Raw genomic sequence first — 22062 nt, forward strand, 5'->3', positions numbered from 1 at the left:
GATGTGAAGTGGTATACCTCTACTTCCGCAATCGAATTTGCCCTCACTCCCTGTCTCAATGACACAGGACAAATCGATGAGATGTACTTTTTAATTTCTACATCGCATTTGACTTGGGATTGAGTTAATGTGTCTGAATTAGGATGGTTGATGGGACTCAGTGCACTGAATGTTAATGCATAGTGGTATGTGGGACTAAAGTCATATGGCACAGGTAAATAGCACTTACAATGCGGCATCATAATCATAAAAGAGAGCTCTTATCAATCAATATCAACAAGTGGGCAAGTATGGCATGGCACAAACAGATAGCACTTAAATTAAACATAAGTCATAACTAAATAGACTGTCAATACACGAATGAACGTCTGAAGATCATCAAAGGGTCAAACAAATGTGGTTTGATGAAATGGATGAAGTGTCTCATGAGCATGTGCTGTAATATGTGGTAATATATGAATTTTTTTAAATTGGGAAAATAGACTTGTCACCATTCCGTGACCTCAATTGGACTACTCATCTTCGTTGCCCATCTTTTCTTTTGTAGACTGTGTTAAAGTTAGCCAACCGATGGCTTAAACGTATCTTAAAACATCACCTGGAACTCAGGTTGACTTGTCTCTACCACCTGGAGGTCCCCTAAGTTGAAAAGTCCCTTGTACAGTTTCGATTGTAATCGTCATTACAGCAATAAAATCACCACAGTTTGTCCATCTACCCTTTTTTCCTACACGGCCTTGTCAAAGTCCTGACGAAGGTGAAAGGTCACAGGTAGATTATCTGAAGGCTTTGTTAGTGGAAAGTAGGAAATCTTAGGGTTTTTGTTCTTTAGTTCCCATGTGCATGTCTTTATCAGTTCCACAATGAAGATTTTCACAAACATTCTGGCAAACTTTTCACCAGGACATGCTCGGGCACCTGCTCCAAAAGGAATGTAGTGGAACCGTTGCTCACGGGTCTCCTTGTCCATGTCATTCCAGCGATCCGGTTGGAAATCATCCCTGTCTTCAAAGAGTTTGGTGGTTTGATGCGTGTCCCGGATACTGTAGATCACAGACCATCCCTCTGGAATCTGGAAGCCCTGAGGATGGAAATCAACAAAAATGTAGGCGTGAGTTTGAAAATTATTTCTCTTATACTACGCGTGTCAGCTATATGTGGAACGAAAGCCAACCAGCTTACAGGTAGGATGCTGGAAAGCCTAGAGGAACCAAACAGGGAGAACCAGAATTATTGGCCAAAGTGTAAGGGATGCAACTGTGCTGAGGGGCATATTCTTTGTGAAAACACGATTTAAAGATGGGGCTCAATTGGCAGTACTTGCCATGCATCAATCTTACCGTTTTAAACATACAAATTATTACATAGTCCCTCTTTTTATGTTGTTTAAGGCTGTAGATGTGCCAATTCTATTAGGATTGTGGTCTCCGTTTTAGATGCTTCTGCAAACAAAATGTAGACACTTCTGATCAGACATCGCAGCTAGGGTTAAGGGTTGACCAGAATAACTACTAAAATGTTGATCTTAGCCATGCCAGGGTGCAATTGTGGCTATGAAAACCAGATTTGACCAGGATGAACCTTGGTCTTGAAGGAACCACACCTTCCTTGTCTGTTGTTGTAATCGTCCAAAACCTTCGTTAGTCTTTCCTACGTTTAACTTATCGAAATCGATCATGAGTAGTTTCCATCGACTTTTACGTGACAAAGAACAAGTGATGGTGTCTTAATATTTTCAATTTACCTCAATCTCCATCGTTTTCTTGACTGTCCTGAAGGCACCACCAATAGGCGGATACACTCTGAGTACCTCCTTCACCACGTGATCTACGTAGGTCAGCTTCTTTAAACTGTCAAACGTCAGCTCGTCTTCAGAATTCAATAGTCCGTTCTCGGCCAGTTCTTCTTCGATTCGTTTTCGGACACCGTCATCTTTACCTAAAGCCAGTAGTGTTGAATTTGACGTGCTGGAACTGGTGTCGTTTCCTGCAAACCATAATTCCAAGATGGCATCTGCCATTTCGTCTGCTGTGAGTGTGGCAGCCGTTTCATCAAGATTCTTCAGTTCATCAACTAGGGACCATTGTTGTGTCTCACACTGCAGTCTTTTCTTAATTTCCTTTATGAGCTGTTCTCGTGCTTTTAGACCCTACATCGAAAGAAACAGCTTTCTTTAAAAAAACAAAAGGGTTTGAATGTTGCATACATCAATAGAAACAGGTAACAATCCACTTCATTGAAAAAAGCAGCTATGTGCGTGTATTAGATATGGAACAGATCACATTGGACCAGATTTGTCGTGGTAAAACTCAATTACTTTCACGCCGCCATGATAAATCTCGAATATTAATCTGGATTGCAACATATAAACATTACCTCATGCATTCACATAATATCATGAAAGACCATCAATGAAGCGATGGCATGCATTTGTTAAATTGATTTTATGTAAAAATATCTGTCATACACCTGGTTTGCTCAGTAAGAAATAAATACACACCTTGGACAGTCCTGATCCGGGTAGTTCCCATGGCATTGAGAACAAGTTGCCACTGAAAGTCTTGAAAGAACTGATTATTGACTGGAGGTTCTGATCATCGACATCAAATCCAATAAGGACGTTGGCAGCAACTGACATCGCCAAACTTTTGCAAATATCAGTTCCGAGTTGTTCCCCCTTGTTGCACCAGTCTAAAATATGGCTTCTGACAAGTTTTTGAATTCTTGGAACATGCCCTTGTATTGCTGCAGGAGCTAAAGCCTGGAGGAGTAGCTTCTTCCTGATCCTGTGACTGTCAGGAGTTGCGTTCAGTAGTCCACCAGGCCCCAGTAGACGCTTGAGTGATTTGGGCCAGCTGCTTTCAACAGTGATGTGTTCCCCCATCAAAATATGGCGCACATTATCAGCCCCGATGATTCTAATGGTAGCCTGTCCCAGCAGGTGAGTCTTGTATACGTGGCCGTACTGTTTCCTCCGAGACAGGAAGAAGTCAGAACCCTGAAGGGGAGTCAGTTGTCTTTGTTAGTACAGCTAAACCTCCTTAGTAAGGACACGATAATCGGAGCAGCGTGATGGGATGGGATATTTTTATGGAGTAAGAGTGAATGAGTTAATACGTTACCTAGCATATGTGCGACCTTGAGTAAGATATCGTACATGTCAACATGACCTGCTTGTGTAGTACTTGAAATTAAAGATTAAATCAACTCAGAATTATGTCGCATCAACATTTTGACTGCTACATACCTACGACATTGAATGAACTATCGTGCGTCATAAAATCCTATTTGACCTTGAGTAAATCTTTTAACGCATTAACATGGAACTACATAATTTTTTATCCTTACTAAGGATGACTTACTTTAGCTATGAGGGACAATGTTTCTCCCACCAAAGGAAAGCCCATAGACCCTGGGGGGAGGGGCAGTTTGCTGCGGGGGTCCTTGGCATGCTGGTAGCACTGACGCCACAGCCAGGTTGTAACAGGGACGGCGAGGAAGGTAAACAGCCCGAACCGGAAGACGTCATCAAAAATACCGTCGTGATCGTCGAAGAAGTCCTGGGCCCTCTGCTGCAGCTCACTGAGGAAGGAATACTACAATACTTCAACCACTAAAACCAGATAGTGAAATAAATGTCAAAACAGTATTACAAGATGAATCTAGTGTACAAGTACGTAAAGTGTAGGTATGACATGGCTTGTCTTGTAGGCTCTGGGGCGGCCGGGGAGGGTTCGATCGTCAGGCCGAGGACCCGGATTCGTTTCCTGACATCGGTTCATTTGTGAAGCCCATTTCTGGTGTGGTATTGCTGGAATATTGCTAAAAAGCTGCGTAAGACTATACTCACTCACACCTTTAGATGCTAAAATTGCTGTGCACTCTTGCATCCCTTAGCATATCAAGGACACGCTGAACGTAGCTTTGTTTCCCATATCCGCCCACTGTCTGTGTTTTGTATTAAAGTATATATGATGTTGCATCTGAACGCAACATCTGATCACAATGAAATATCATGCCATAATTGAGGAGCATGTGATGCACATGCATACAGAAGCCTATGTGTCTGCGCCCATAGGGGAATTCACAATTACTAATGCAAATGAGGTAAGCAGAGACAAAGCCTCAGAGACGGTTTCTCAATGAACAGACAAAATGGCTATTGTTGGTTCGTTAGTGGAGGGGGGAGACGTCAACATCCCCAGTTGCCCGATAGTTTGGCAAATCAAGAAGTGTAATTTATCGACTGTTGGACAAGTACCGTGAAACCTGTGGAAACCGTGCAATAACGCAATAGATTCAAATCTGCTCCCATTATCAAAAGAGATTGGCGTACAATAACAGTCCATATAACAGTCCAGTTTCCACCCTTGCCTAACTAGGCTGGAATTCCGGAATTACATTTTGGCTGGACTAACGATCAAAATCGCGTAACGATCTAGACATCCGGTTCGTAAACAACATGGATTTCAACGAGCAGATTGCGGTCGACTGCAGGATTTGCAAAGCATGTGTACCGTCAAGTGGGCGTTTTATGACAATATAGATCTTGATTATCGATCAGATCGTCTTTACTCGGCGCCTCCATCTTGTATCTGCAAGCGATACGAGAGATGGAATCTGTTTGGTCCATAGGGTGGCGCTACGATTGAGCCTGAAAATTCCAGGCTGGACTTTAAAAGCCAGTTAACTTCCTTGCCAAGGGAAGATGATGACAAGAAGGCGAAATTCAACAACTACTGTTAAAAGCCAGCTTCATGCAACCCGCCTGAGAGCAAGGCGTACTATCAAGGGTTTTACCCATACTCGGCAAAGATATTGGTGGGCTTGGCGACACCAGGGACGGGCTGTGCGCCAATGGCGATACACCATGTTTACAGTGTTTTGTCTCTGATTCACAGATGGCAGAAAACATTGTTGGCGACGTAGAGGCGAGCGGTATGCCAGGGCAACATTGGTGACCATGTTCTGAATAGTGTCATGGTGTGGGTATCACACATGACAGGCGAACTGATCTGGTTATTGTGAATGAACATTTGACTGGTCAGCAATATGTTCGTCTATTCGCAAGAAATATCGGCAGACGTAATGGACTGCAAGATGCCAATGCCAGACTACATTGTGCCCAGGTCGTCAACGATTATCTCCGACGAGAAGGCATACGGACACTAGACTGACCCACTAAGCCCACTGACATGTCCCCAAGAGAGCATCTTTGGGATGTTCTCGGGAGGTCAGTTTACGACAGAGACCCAGCAGCCGCCAACGTGGCTCAGCTTGAGTTAGCACTTCGGACGGTATCGCGGGCAATACAAGGGTGACTATACGCAAGTTAATCATCAGTATGCATGTATCGCAGTCGTGCATGTATCGCTCAACATGGTGGACACACCAGATACTGATCTGCATGTTCGAGTGAGTGCGTGAGTCTTAGGCCACTTTTAGCAATATTCCAGCAATATCACGGCGGGGGACACCAGAAATGGGCTTCACTCATTGTACCCATGTCGGGTCGAACCAGGGGCTTCGGCGTGACGAGCGAACGCTTTAACCACTAAGCTCGAAGTGTTGACTTAATGAATATCAATCTAAAACCTTTATGATAATGTTCTTTAGAAGTTAATTTGATTTCATGAGAATTGAGCAATGGTATCATTGCCCTGGCACCTACGAAATATCTTTTAATCTCTAACCTTATGTACACTCAGAGTGAACGTTTATGTATAAATATGAAAAATCATAATGTATCTGACACAAAATTGTTTCAAGCCTGGCCTTAGTTACTGTTAAGTCCGCGATATTGCTCGATTGAGAAGAAACATGATAATTAATAATTGAAGTCTTGTGCCTGGAATGCAAGCGTAATGACATATGTTAGTTCGAGGCACAGTACTAATGACACAATACTCAAATTACTTTTATATTTTAGAATTAATCATGGTATCTCACTCATCAAATAAATAAATCGACAAAACCCTTTCCGTATCAAATAGAAATCTCAGCAGAGTCGATGGTACCATTCCGACTATATCATGAGTATATGTTTATAAATTACTATCAAAACGTGATGATACCAGGTGTTCCTGAAAAGCTGAGCAAGTGGTACAAGTCAAAATAAGGAAATGCATCGGACATCATTTTTGTCACTGAAGCGTCAACTTTGTAAGTGTCCACATGTCTACCATAAAACTTGTTGAAAGCTCTACTGGGGCCTTGGCGGCCAAAGTCATGTTTGGAAGCAAAACCATCCGTTGATTCAGAAACAAGACACCATTGCATATAACCTATCAAACGTCAGTGGTTAATTATGCACTGCGTCAATTATCTTTGTTAAATATTAACGTCTTAGCCGGTCTAATTTCAATAGTGTTGAAATCTAGGAATTGTCGTGGCGATATAGCCACACTCATTCTCCAGGATGATCTGGAAGCACTAAAAATTGAAATGCACGTAGAGCCCGGTGAAATTGATTAATTTATATTTGCCGGTTGCACTCTACGAATATGACACACCTGGTAAGTTTTAAAAAGAGTGAACAGAAAGAGGCAAAAGGTTGTTTTTGTAAAATACTTGTCCAGTAACCTGATTGTCGACTTTCCATACTCTGCTTACGTCGAGGTTGATGCAGTCGATCAGTTGTTCTCCGCCATATTATGTCATATGCAGAGGAAGGAAAGGATTAGTCTAAAGTACAAATAGGTTGTCATTACTGCAGTTATCCTTGGAAAGCACAATAAAAGAAACAATGTCTTTAAATGGTCAGCACAAGGAAAACCAAGGCAAGAAAACACATAACTGGGCCTGCCAGGCAGAACTTGGTATATAACCACTATTTGTACCAATAATATAAATAATATCAAATGACATTCTTAAACATGCTTTGGCAGCAAATATCAATCTTTCATGTCAAATTGTTGGCTTGGTTAAATAAAACAAACTTTTGAAAAAGTAAACACAAATATATGTAATGAATCCATTGTAAATAAACTTCAGTCCAAATGTTAACATATGTTCAATCATGCATTAGGGATTCCAATTTATCCAACAGCAAGTTAAGAACATAAAGGTTGATCAAGTTATCTATAAATATTGAGAATTATCTTACATATTGTAAAAAAAAAGCTCATTGGTCATATTTCTAAAAAACGTCGTTTAAGTATTCACAAACTATTTTTTTAAACTGATAGATATACTAAAAGACCAACCCCATTGGAACAACTTCTCTCAACATACAAAAATACAACCAAGAAAGGGAATCAAAAATAATCAAAAATATTCTTCAATCATGATAAAGAATTTGGTACACTCAGTTAAAGGCAACAATTATAATAATTTCCAAGATCTGTTATCATATCTACAAATTCCTTGAATGTACAATATTACCACAGTTTTGCTAAAATTATCATATCATTATAATGCACTTGTTTTAAAATATAATGGGTATAATGTACCTCCTTTGTATGTTGTACCAGTTGTCAGCACTATACCCGTGCTTGCGGGTTTCACTAAAGCGGTGAACGTTTAAGACCTGCATCACTTCATCATTCATACCATTTTCGATTATTGGGGTACCTGTATATCAGACCTCCAACGCGGAAGAAAAAGAATTTAAACTGAAGTTATCTGAACCTTGGCAGGGATAAACCTCACGCATACACACTCAATTTCTACTTGGAGAATGTAAACACAGTTCGAGACCAAGCATCGAGAATTTAATAGAGTCATGGCATTTGTCTTATGACAAGGGGTGGGCGTGGTGACATACGTGGGTGGGCTTGGTTGGTTGATGGAGATGAATGATGGGCGTGGTGGAATATGTTGGTGGGGTTGGTTGGCCGTAGGCGGGGATGAGTGGTGGCATACTTGGGTGGGGAGGTTGTAGGCGGGGATGACGGGTGGATTGGCGTGGTGGCACACAACACACAAAACACACACACACACAAAACACACACACACACACACAAAACACACACACACACACACAAAACACACACACACACAAAACACACCACAAACACGTGCACATACACAACACACGCACACACACGTGCACGTCGGGGATGAGTATCCCTGCGGCCTCAAGATCACCTTGACATACAGTTAGTACACACACAAGCACGCACGCACACACGCATGCACACACACACCTACACACCACACAGACGTGCACGTCGGGTGGCCTGAAGATCACCTGGACATACTAGTGATAGCACATACACACACACATACGCAGACACACGCATTTAATTCAGGGGCACGCACTCCTGTGGCCTGAAGTTCACCTGTCATTAGTGAAATAGTCATGTACAATAAGTATCACCCACGACTGTAATTTCGGAACATTCTTCGTGGAGAAAATCGCGGAAATGCACTCATTCATCAGCCACGAATTGGGTCGTATCCCGACAACCCTCGCAATGTTTGTTTAATTAGATACGGGGTGTGGAGTGTCGCAAAGTTCGACCAGTTTTACAGATTATATTTTCACGTGCACATCGATCATAATATTATATAAATCCTCACCAAAGACCAACCCATGTGTCATTTCTTAGATTACACATCAATATCAATGACAGTGCATTTTGTTTCTATTGGATGCATGCAGACAAGCATTCTTACCTGCATATGTAGGAAACCGAAGTAAACCGAAGTAACCCCGACTCTGCCATATCTCGTGGTATAATAAATCCCGATCCTTATGTGTCAGTGTTTCGTGGATAAAAGACACCACCGCCACCCCGTTCTTAAATTTGACACTTAACGAGGGTGGAACGACACCAATTGGAATAGCCACATGACCTGACTGGGTCACTGAATACATTTAGCTCACTAGGTCACGAGGTAAGACTGGTTCAACCTCTCCTCTCACGTGGGACCTGAGTAGGCCGTACAAAGAAAACAACAGAAGCGCAGATAGCATCCAGCATAAGATACACATTAGACATACTTTCATTTGACGGCTTGTTATACAGTGGAGAATAGGTTATGCTAAACGTTACGAATACTTGTTAGCTTGAAGTGAGTGAACGATCGATAACGCTCGGTCGAGGTGACTTAGGGCACTATATATATATATCCATCCAGCATTGGAATCTGTGCAATGGAGGTTGACAAAAATAATAACAATTTGTAGCTTAAAGGTGGAGTAAAACTTGAAACAGGTGCATGTGACCGAGAATGAATAACGCGGTGTGTAATAGACCGCTTTGGGATCTCAATGCTGTGAAACGTGAAAAGGCCTATCTATCATATAACTTGACCTATTTCCTTAACCGAATTATTGAGCCATACTAATGATGCCAGTAGTGTATATTCAGGGGGTTAAAAGTAGGTTAGTTGGTGGTACACGTTCACAGGTAGAAGAAATCCCAAAGTCCATCTAAGATTACGGCTATATGATGCCTAGTCTATGTTGTGGTGGTCTGATTGTTTATCAATACATACAGCCAAGTTGTTATATATTTTGTATATATTTGCCTGGAAAAATAAGATGATAAAAAATCAATCGACTATGTCATCTTGTTCTTAATGCTATCAGCTGACTATTTCATTTCCTGATTCTAATGGTGATTGACAGACGATAAAAAAAATATTCCGTCAAATATATTGCATGACATGTGAATTATATACTTGCCAAAAACTAGGATAATGGATAACAACTTCTTTATTACATGCTTCTTTCCCTTTCCTCGTGCGAAGCAGGTTATCCATAACAACACTTATTGCCATGTTGATATCCAACTCTTTAGTGAGTGAGTGAGTATGGTTGTACGCCGCTTTTAGCAATATTCGAGCAATGGGCTTAAACACAATACACCCATGTGGGGAATCGAACCTAGGGCACAAGGCTACCCTACCTCCCTCTACATGACTGCAAGGACTCTCATGTGAAATATATTGTAATAAATAGTTTCAGAAAATTGAATATACTTGGTAAGTCTGAATAACAAGATAAGGATGAACGGAAACATTAATACATACAGAATGCCTCCATGGATAAAACGTATTACCGGAAAGTCAATTATGTGTGCCATGTCTATTTCTGCCCACCTACATATACATATTGAAAACATGGACATGCCTCATGGTAAGTATGAATATGGATAAAGGTACAAATTCATTGCATAGTCAATAATAATTAGTTCTCTCCTTGTATCGGCGTAAGGCAAGGCGGAAATCTATCTCCCTTGCTTTTATCTTTGTTCCTTAATGATGTAGAAGTATTTCAACACTGCAAGATGTGCCATGGCGTTATAATTCTTAACTTTGATTGTGTTTTGAATGTGGCTGTATGTTTTATTCTTTCCCGCCCTGAAGGCTGGGAGGTATACGGGAAACGTTAATTTTGTAGCATGTATGTCGACATGTTGGTTTATTTGAAATTTCAAGCCACGCATTTATGGAAACAAAACATACAAATCATGTGCGTGGAATGTTGATGCTATTCTTTTCCAACAATAAGAGATACTTCAAAAACGTCTTTATGTAGTTAATTGATGCATCTGACCGTTACTGGTCATTATTAAAACATTCATGTGTAATCCGATCTGATTTTCACGGTGTATACAAATGTACTCCGGAGATCGTAAATAACAGCATTAAAAAAGTATGTTCTGAATAGCTTATTCATGAACAACGACGACATCTCAATTTAAATGTAATATTGCTGAATTCCACATTCTACATACCACACTTTTGATTGTTTGGATGCTCATGTTCACTGGAAATATTTGGAATAGTTATATTCCGCATTTTGAATTAACCCAGTCCCCCATGTTGTTTTTTTAATCAGTGCACCGCACATAGCCACATGTGAAACGTTTGTTAGCAAAGTCAAAGCAAAATCGGAGTAGGGTGTCGGCGAATTTGCATCAAGGCTGTAGTATGTTTCAACCGTTTAATGGAATTCAATGTTCAGCCGTAGATCTGGTCGCTGTCATATATTTTGTGTCCCATGGCTCAAATCTATTTGCCTCTGTACCGTGTTCCACTGACCTCGATAATCTGTTGGATGAAGGCACAGCTCTCTACAGTCACATAGTTAACACCGAAGGCTATGAGGGGTATTTAGGTCATAATCAGCTCCCAGCAGCCACAATCTCATTAAAATCAGATCTTATTTCTCGCTACCGCTAAACAAAGATCTGAGGGCATCCCATTAGGGTTCGCGTCAGAACGACCTTTCATCCGACCAATCAGAGCGTCGCTTACCAGATCATGAAAGTGACAGTCGGAATGTGATTTCTAATCATGCAGCCTCGAAAACTTTAACACGGGGTATTGCGAACGATAGTTACGGGCTTAACGACTGAATCTATACAATAAAGACCATATGTTAGGCATTCGAGAATGTTCTTTTGATCAGGGTTCAAATTTTTAAGCGAGAATTTGTCAAAATATGTTTCGAAGCGTAGTCGCCAGTTTGAAATTAGTGCCGTAAAGCACGAACAAGCTGCCTTCTGATTGGCTAATATCAACTTCTTGTCAGTAATTCCATTGGTCGGTCAGAGTTCGCGAGTTCTTTGTTTAGCGGCAGCGAGAACTAAGATCGGATTTTAATGAGATTGCAAGCAGCCACTGCCTCAAGCGATATTGTCTACATAACAGATCAGTTTTAAGGTCCCGTCAAAGGTGCACCAAATATTGAAGCAGGGAAAACAAATTTCATAGAATCATTTCAACAAGCAATATTGATATCCCAGTCACTCATGGTAACTTTTGATAATGTCTTCATTGCAATTTTTACGGATTTTGTTTCATATGCATTATTTGACTCTCATCAGCGGAATGGTTTGGGTCAGACTGATCCGAATGGACAAGCAGTTTTACTTCTGTTAAGTAGTATGGATGAATTGTTATGTTACATATTAACAGTTTATCAGGCGACTATGCTTGTCGTAAGATGCGACTAACGGGATCGGGTGGTCAGGCTTTGGTTGATGCATAGCATCGATCCCAATTGCGTGGATCGATGCTCATGATATTAATCAGTGGATTGTTTGGTCCAGACTCCATTATTTACAGAACGCCGTCATATAGCTGGAATATTGCTGAGTGTGGCGTTAAACGACAAACCAATCAATCATCAACATATGAACTCAAACCAGTTATTATTACAAGTAAACCACATGAGACGTACCGTCTGCAAATGTATTGTCCAATACTCAAAATAAATATTTTTTTCCACAACAGCTTTGTGTTATTTGTGGTTGATATAATTATTCTCCTTAATGCCTTTCAGTAACATTATAATTATACGTTTGTGAGGCATCACATATAGCGGGGAACTTTGATGCTCTGCATCAATGTTTTCTTGTAATACTTGGGACGATATAGGCGATACTCTCCTGATTTCAGACCATGCTAATGATCCCCGTTTGCAGAGGACTTTAAGTAAAATATATTTGCTATAGATTCGAGAAAAACTAAAGTTCTTATATTTAACGGCACAAAGAAAGATCACAAGCACGTTTTTAAGCTATGTTGTGTTGTTTTACAAAGCGCAAATACATACAAATATCTTGGCATACTGTTCTTGGCATAATTGTTTTTTCAAAGTCAAAAATGAAAAGTTTTCACGCAACAATTTAGATAATATGCTCATTTATATCTTGTATGAACTCTTATTTGTTATGTTGCAAAACTGCCTGTCCTCAGAATAACATCGAATGTTGTTCAGTAAACTACGGTTATAACGAACTCAAAGGGACCACTAATTTTAGTTCGTTATAACTGTAATTCGTTATAAACATATATACAACATACATACATCAAATGGCTGGGACCAAAAAAGCCAGTTCGTGATATCCTACAGTTCGTTTTAGCGTGTTCTTTATTAACGTAGTTTACTGTACTTGTATTGTATATGTAGGTGACCTTCTAATGTCGTGGACCAAGGCCTGAAAGTGAATTCGGTTCAGTTCAGATACAATATGTGAAGCCTATTTCTGGCGTCCCCTACAGAGAGCTGGATGTAACTATGCTAACTCACTATGGCACTGACATCTAGGGAGCACTCCCAAGTCGAACCTACCAAGACATTTCCGCAGGATATGGAGACTCATCAACACAGCAGCCTTGTGCATCACCGAGATTGTCAGAGACAATCAGAGACTCACCACAGCAGCATTGTGCATTACCGAGATTGTCAGAGACAATCAGAGACACAACACAGCAGCCTTGTGCATCACCGAGATTGTCAGGGACAATCAGAGACAATCAGAGACTCACCACAGCAGCCTTGTGCATTACCGAGATTGTCAGAGACATTCAGAGACTCACAACAGCGGCCTTGTGCAGCACCGAGATTGTCAGGGACAATCAGAGACACAACATAGCGGCCTTGTGCATCACCGAGATTGTCAGAGACAATCAGAGACTCACCACAGTAGCCTTGTGCATCACCGAGATTGTCAGAGACAATCAGAGACACAACACAGCAGCCTTGTGCATCACCGAGATTGTCAGAGACATTCAGAGACTCACCACAGCGGCCTTGTGCATCACCGAGATTGTCAGGGACAATCAGAGACACAACATAGCGGCCTTGTGCATCACCGAGATTGTCAGAGACAATCATAGACTCACCACAGCAGCCTTGTGCATTACCGAGATTGTCAGAGACAATCAGAGACACAACACAGCAGCCTTGTGCATCACCGAGATTGTCAGGGACAATCAGAGACAATCAGAGACTCACCACAGCAGCCTTGTGCATCACCGAGATTGTCAGGGACAATCAGAGACACAACATAGCGGCCTTGTGCATCACCGAGATTGTCAGAGGCAATCAGAGACTCATCACAGCGGCCTTGTGCATCACCGAGATTGACAGGGACAATCAGAGACACAACACAGAGGCCTTGAGCAGCACCGAGATTGTCAGGGACAATCAGAGACAATCAGAGACACAACGCAGCAGCCTTGTGCAGCACCGAGATTGTCAGAGACAATCAGAGACACAATACAGCAGCCTTGTGCAGCACCGAGATTGTCAGAGACAATCAGAGACACAACATAGCGGCCTTGTGCATCACCGAGATTGTCAGAGACAATCAGAGACTCACCACAGTAGCCTTGTGCATCACCGAGATTGTCAGAGACAATCAGAGACACAACACAGCAGCCTTGTGCATCACCGAGATTGTCAGAGACATTCAGAGACTCACCACAGCGGCCTTGTGCATCACCGAGATTGTCAGGGACAATCAGAGACACAACATAGCGGCCTTGTGCATCACCGAGATTGTCAGAGACAATCATAGACTCACCACAGCAGCCTTGTGCATTACCGAGATTGTCAGAGACAATCAGAGACACAACACAGCAGCCTTGTGCATCACCGAGATTGTCAGGGACAATCAGAGACAATCAGAGACTCACCACAGCAGCCTTGTGCATCACCGAGATTGTCAGGGACAATCAGAGACACAACATAGCGGCCTTGTGCATCACCGAGATTGTCAGAGGCAATCAGAGACTCATCACAGCGGCCTTGTGCATCACCGAGATTGACAGGGACAATCAGAGACACAACACAGAGGCCTTGAGCAGCACCGAGATTGTCAGGGACAATCAGAGACAATCAGAGACACAACGCAGCAGCCTTGTGCAGCACCGAGATTGTCAGAGACAATCAGAGACACAATACAGCAGCCTTGTGCAGCACCGAGATTGTCAGAGACAATCAGAGACACAACACAGTAGCCTTGTGCATTACCGAGATTGTCAGGGACAATTAGAGACAATCAGAGACACAAAGCAGCAGCCTTGTGCATTACCGAGATTGTCAGAGATTGTCAGAGACAATCAGAGACACAACACAGTAGCCTTGTGCATTACCGTGATTGTCAGGGACAATCAGAGACAATCAGAGACACAATGCAGCAGCCTTGTGCATTACCGAGATTGTCAGAGATTGTCAGAGACAATCAGAGACTCAACACAGCGGCCTTGTGCATCACCGAGATTGTCAGAGACAATCAGAGACGCAACACAGCAGCCTTGTGCATTACCTAGATTGTCAGGGACAATCAGAGACAATCAGAGACTCAATACAGCGGCCTTGTGCATCACCGAGATTGTCAGGGACAATCAGAGACAATCAGAGACACAATACAGCAGCCTTGTGCATCACCGAGATTGTCAGAGACAATCAGAGACACAACACAGCGGCCTTGTGCATCACCGAGATTGTCCGGGACAATCAGAGACAATCAGAGACACAATACAGCGGCCTTGTGCATCACCGAGATTGTCAGGGACAATCAGAGACAATCAGAGACACAATACAGCGGCCTTGTGCATCACCGAGATTGTCAGGGATAATCAGAGACAATCAGAGACACAATACATCGGCCTTGTGCATCACCGAGATTGTCAGGGACAATTAGAGACAATCAGAGACACAATACAGCGGCCTTGTGCATCACCGAGATTGTCAGAGACAATCAGAGACACAACACAGCAGCCTTGTGCATCACCGAGATTGTCAGGGACAATCAGAGACAATCAGAGACACAATACAGCGGCCTTGTGCATCACCGAGATTGTCAGAGACAATCAGAGACTCACCACAGCAGCCTCGTGCACCACTGAGATTGTCAGAGACAATCAGAGACTCAACACAGCAGCCTTGTTGATTACCGAGATTGTCAGAAGAACTGCGCTTCTGGTTGAGAACCTGGGCACCCATATTATCTGCACCATGAGATCAGGAGGTACCAAACCTCGGACGTCATACTTGGGTTTATTATTGGTGGTAATAAACACATGCTCATTATATAGTCGGAATCGTATAATCGACTCTGCTTTTGGCGAGAATATGGAGACGGTTTTTGTCGCTTTTATTGTTTCGTAATCGACATAAATGTCTGACAGAATGTGTGTATGAATGTAAAGGTTACATCTACTCAGAATGTCCTGATTGAAATAAACTCTTGAAACTATTGTCATTTTGCTATTTTATTGGTGATTCGGTTTGTGAACTTTAAATCCTAATTCAACTAATCTGTATAGTTGTTTGGGGAGTGTCTCAAAACATGAGGGATTAAGTTCTTCTTATCTATCAACACACTTTTGAACTGCTCACTAGATTGCAGTCATCCTGGAATGTTGAATTGATGCAGAATCTAAATATGTCCCCTGTCCTCCATCTATACCCTATCAATGTACCCGGTCCTCAGCAACCCACGCTTGCTGTAAGAGACGATAATGTCTGTCGAAGGCTCGCTGACTTGTTTGATGCATGTCATCGTATCCCAATTGCGTTGATCGATGCTCATGATGTCGATCACTGGATTGTCTGTCCAGATTCGATTATTTACAGACCGCTGTTATATAGCTGGAATATTGCTGAGTGCGGCGTTAAACAACTAACAAACTCTTTGAAGGCTGGCGTTCCACAGGGGTCGGTGTTAGGTCCCTTTTTATTCTTTGTATTTGTTAGCGACCTTGCTGGTGAATTAGATTGCATAACAAGACTCTTTGCTGACGATACAGCACTCGGCTTTTCTTCACTAGACAATCAACTTGTTGAATCAACTCTAAATTTAAATCTGAGCAAGCTGTGTAACTGGGCAAAACGCTAGTTAATTAAATACAACCCAGATAAAACAGAAGCGGTTATATTTTCCTTAAAAGATGAATCAGACCTTATTACCTTGTACTTTGATGAATGTAAAGTTAAGAATGTTCAAAGTCATAAACATTTGGGTATAACGTTTACATCAAACGGAAAATGGTCCTGTCACGTAGATAACATAATTCAATCAACATCAAAAATGATAAATTCAATGGGAAAATTAAAATTCATTTTGAACAGAAATACATTAAATAAAGTATATACACTTTCATAAGACCCCATTTCGAATATGCGTGTGAAGTGTGGGATGGGTGTAACTCAGTTAGAAAATCTCCAACTAGAAGCTGCCAGAGTAGTTACTGGGCTCCCAAAGTATACTTCGCACACACATCTGTATTATGAAACAGGATGGGAAACGTTAATAGAACGAAGGAGGAAACGTAAGCTATGTTTGTTCTACAAAATACAAAGTAACATTGCCCCAACGTATCTTAAAGTCATTGTACCAACCACTGTAGGTTCAAATGTATCATATAATTTAAGAAATTCAGACAATATTGAGATTCCATATACTAGATCAAAACACCCAACCTTGTCTTTTATTCCATCAACTGTAAGGTTATGGAACACTATTCCTGCAGCAGGTAAAAATTGTACATCTACATCCCAATTCAAGACATACATACAAAAAGAGCGAGTCATTGCACCTCCATATTTTTCCTACGGTGTTAGAAAGTTGAATATTTATCATACTCGATTAAGATACATGAAAAGCCAGTTAAATTATGAATTATACAGAATAGAGATAATATGTGATCCAATATGTCAATGTGGTAATCCATGTGAAAACGCATATCATTATTTATTAAAGTGTCCATTGTACGTCCACCAAAGAAAAACTATGTTAATATTAATTCGGGACATTTTACAGAACGCCCTGAACAAAAATGTTAAACTAGATTTAAGTTTGATGTTAAACGGAAATGAATGTTTGTCCATTATCGAAAATCAACATATCTTTAAAGCATTGCAAATGTCTATAAGTCATACAAAGAGATTTGGGTAACACTTTAATGTACATATACTAGTCTCTCTTTAGTACATTTCTTTTGTTATCTTTACACTCATCTTCTTTTCTGTTTTCCTTGTATATGATTTACTGTACAAGCTTTGTAAATACCATGGAGAGGGAGTCCTAAGTTGGATAACTTGTTCCCAATCCATTTCAATCTGGATAAAATATGTTTAAATCAAAAAACTTACAAACCACTATACAAGTGACCTATACCAATCCCCGTAGTAGTTCCAAGTGACGTGACATCGTAAAAACAAACACACATAATCGACAGATTGTCAGAATAGCTTTGTTCTTGAAAGCAAACCTGATACTCTCCCAATGTCAGTCAAAAGTTTTGTAGGTACCAAAACTAAGACACCGAGAACGATGGGAAGTCGGACAACTTGGTACTTCGGGTGCAAGCGTGACATTTCATAGGCTTGATCCGATTATTTGCCATGTTGTTCCTGAATCCTGTGAACCATATTAGTGTTAAGAGGGACAGAGAATTCAATGATATGGACAGTCTCATTTAATTCATTGGACAATCTATATGAGTAATATTTACATTGTGATGCAAATTGACAATTTGACGTTTTCGAGTAGGAAGTGACTGTTTCACTTTTCCGGCAAGCCTACGACATCCAAGGACCCTGCAGGGTTTCTAATCTTCTCAACACACTGCACATAAAACTGATGTGGTCGTTACGTTGAGTAACCGAGCCTGTGCCGATTTGATATGGCACTGCATTTTGTTGACCCTCATGTCTGTACCGTCCAGTTGTACAGAACCATAAAATACATTGACATTGAGATTATGTCCTACTTTCTTGGCTCGTTTAAAATCACTGTAGAATGCCTTGCCTGTCAAGAGGATCACAAGACAAATACAAATGTGCGAAAGTGCACACAATTATCATGATGAGCCTCCACGTTAATCAAACCACGCCCTCCCATTATGATTGGTAAATTTGAGCGAATGAGGGAAGAGCGAGGGTGGTGGGACTTTTGCCTGACATGATTCTATGTGTGAATTTCTTTGTTCTGTCTTAACAACAAAACCAAAATAATACGAAAAAGGACGGGTACAACATAACCCTATGTGGCTTTGAGTTGGGAAAAATTGTTGTTATTATTAATTTTATTTTGATAATTATTTTTTCCCCTCAAATATGAACATAATTCTTAAGAGCCTTCATAATCGGGATAAATAACATTACAATAACAAAATAATACTGATAACAGTATCATGAACCTTTCATACGAACCTTTCGTATATTTATATCCATTACGCTGTGTCAATATAATGAAAAAATAATGGACCAAAACAGGACCACGTGAGTCTTCTGTTACAGGGACCTAAATTCCAACTTTCGAACTATGAACCTGAACTTTTGTTCAACTATTGAGTTCAGTATGGCGTATAAGCAAGTTGAACCTTGCATACCACATGAATCACAGCAATACAGAATAACAAACACCAGATGTGCGACACAGAGGTCGCGATTCGGCGCCAGTGGAGTTAGAAATTGCTGTTGCTGAAGACAAATGTTGTGGAGATGAACATGGGGAGAGAGATGGGGGAGAGCTAAATGTTTTCGGTCTGTTACACGTGCCCTTTTGAAATTCATGTAAGTTGTGAATGAATATATAATTTCAGATAATAAAGAATATTATTCTAGTTCTACTATTTATGCGTGGGGCCATCTTAGAAACGCACATTTAAGTAACTTTTTACATGTGCACCCGATATGTCCAGAATGGCTTGTGGTAAACGGTAAAAGATCGTGCCACACAACAGCCAGAAATTTCTAAAGCCACGTATACCATCTCCTTCACACCTCATCCGGGGCGGTCGGGTAGCCTAGTGGTTAAAGAGTTCGCTCGTCATGCCGAAGACCCGGGTTCGATTCCCGACATGGGCACAGTGTGTGAAGCCCATTTCTGGTGTCCCCCGCCGTGATATTGCTGGAATATTGCTAAAAGCGGCGTAAAACCCTACTCACTAACTCACACCTCATTCCCGCCTACAGACAGTCAGCCCCACTTTCAGATTGAAGGTGACTATGGTCGGCAGATTGGCAATACCAGCAAATTAGCTACAGAACACTGGAACACCTCTTTCCTTATCTGCTAACAAAACAATAAATGCTGAATATCAGTCTGGCCTTCGAGTCTAGCCCTTTTTCGTCCATATAGATCGTCCATATAGATCTCCCAAGACACATTCAGGGTCTTATATCCCATTTAGCTAATACACATGTCCCACAAAATTTCAAATTTCAGGAACCACCAACAATTTCATTTTCCAAAACGAACACAATTTCATCCAGGTTGTTAAATTATAGGAACGTGTTGCAGAAAGTCGACTGGGCAGCTCATGATGTACATTCCACTACTTGTGGCTGCCAAGACTCATCACACTGCTATCAACTTGCAGGTCATATAATCACAGGTGACATCTCTATTGTTGACAAAAACAACCTTCGTCAGTTATTCAAATATGGACCAAAATATCGTGAGCAACCTCCTACCTATTGGGATCACATCTTTATAATGATTATGGATGCTGTCGAAGACATGCCAAAAATGGGCCAAAAAAAGAGGAACCTGTTGCATGTCTTTCAGAGTTGGTCAAGCGCGTGCGTGATGTTGTGATTGGTAGAATGCACAAACTTAAAAAGAGGTTTTAAACGGAATTGGAATAAACCAATTATGCCCCAGCCACATCCAAAGTCTGGCTACCCTACATAAAAAGTCTGTAGTTTGTTCGCACTGACAAGGCCTCAAATAACATAACCATTATAGGTAAAAGCATCACTACATTAATTGTTTGATCAGAGAACTTGGTATAAAGGACTTATCAACTAATGCCACATATAGGGCGAGTATGTTAACTGAGGAAGAAATCAGCCCAAACCATGCATCAGTTCTATCAACTTTGACTTGACTCATGTTCATTTCTCTTTTGTACTGGATTCCAAAGCTCTTTTGTTCCTGATACTAAAAATCGGCACAAAGAGAGATATATTGCTGGGTCCAACAAATGTACCACGAAATACCTGTCTCAAAGACTAACCATAATCCTTAATACAATCAAGGACTTTTTTTTATATTCACATAAGTATTTGAGACAAGTAGTATTAATATCATGTGGATTCTCAAAAGTTCAAAGGATTTGCTTGATTTTTTGCAATCTCAGAAATGAACCAAGTTCCATTCTGTCAAAACATCTGATTTTCAACATTTTATACCACTATCCCATATGACAAAGTTGAGGAAAAACTTCATTCTTTGACCCATGGGGCAGTTACGTATCTATATTCAGAGTTTCAGGACAATTTGTTAAAAATTAAACCAAATGCAACCAGAAGTTTCCCGAGAAATCAGAATGTAAATACTGGACTTCTTCATTGATAACTTCGATGTAAATTTTGGGGTAAGACATTGAGGAAAGAAGTAGGCATCCGCATCAATGCTGCTGCCCTTCTTGCGGATCTGTTTCTTTATGCCTATGAATCGGAATTTCTGCTCAGATTGGCAAAGTCAAAACAAGGTAATTTGGCAAAAAAAAGTTTAACTTAAGCTTCAGTTATACCGATGATCTGATATCGTTCAATAACAATCGAATGGCCAATTCCCTTTGACTGATTTACCCACCTGAACTAGAGATAAATGAGACCAATGAGACCGCCTCCGCCACAAGACTGTATGACAAGGGATGACTTCAACTTTCCCTTCATGTAGAGCAATATTTAGGCAGCTCCAGCCTTTGGTGTTTACATTTTACGTTTGAGTCACAGTCGAGCATGCTCTTTCTACTAAGATTTTAAAGTGCGTCATACGACACTTGCTCGCAAGGCCTCAGTAAAGTTTTCAAAACGTTTTTTTTTTATTGCAGACATATCGGAATCGTACCATCGACTCTGCTTTATGCAAAGATTTCTATTGGATATGGAAAGGGTTTTGTTGTTTTATTTCTATACATGACTTCTTATTATTCGTGCTTATTGAAAACTATGAAGCCACAAGAGTCAAAATTGAAGTCAATATTCAAATAAGTTCGAAATTATATTGCCCTGGCAAAAAGACGCTTCTCATGACGTTGCAGTCCACGCTGTCGTAGCCAGGATATGCTGAAGAATACTTTCTAGATTTGTTAATATCTTCACACATTTCTGCGCGTACAAACCGATGCTACAACAAGTTATGATATTAAAACATCTTGAGCTTTTTCTTAAAAGAAATATATAGTTGCTTTGTAAGTCAAAACTATTTAATCTTTGTGAATGTATTTTCTGTTCCCGTGCAATATTTCAACGCGCTTTACATGTCATCATGTTATTTATTAAAAACAAGGTCACGTTTGAAAAAATGTTACATCAGATTAATTAGTATTTCTCGTCAATACAACATATACGTT

The 22062-nt window shown here is 40.8% G+C and overlaps 1 protein-coding gene across 1 annotated transcript; it reads right to left on the minus strand.

Moving 5' to 3' along the window:
• Window positions 1-206: 206 nt before the first annotated feature.
• LOC139453100 (cytochrome P450 26B1-like) lies at window positions 207-8687 on the minus strand. Its single transcript, XM_071234724.1, has 5 exons — window positions 8620-8687; window positions 3363-3582; window positions 2501-2998; window positions 1745-2149; window positions 207-1081 (listed from the first exon to the last, which is right to left on the minus strand). Exons 1-5 carry the CDS (start codon window positions 8667-8669, stop codon window positions 728-730), a joined length of 1527 nt encoding a protein of 508 aa, XP_071090825.1. The 5' UTR covers window positions 8670-8687; the 3' UTR covers window positions 207-727.
• Between the last annotated feature and the right edge of the window lie 13375 nt (window positions 8688-22062).

This window comes from Haliotis cracherodii, unplaced genomic scaffold (genome assembly GCF_022045235.1).
Source record: "Haliotis cracherodii isolate W230 unplaced genomic scaffold, xgHalCrac1.p SCAF_9, whole genome shotgun sequence".
In the NCBI taxonomy this organism is placed as follows: Eukaryota; Metazoa; Mollusca; class Gastropoda; order Lepetellida; family Haliotidae; genus Haliotis; species Haliotis cracherodii.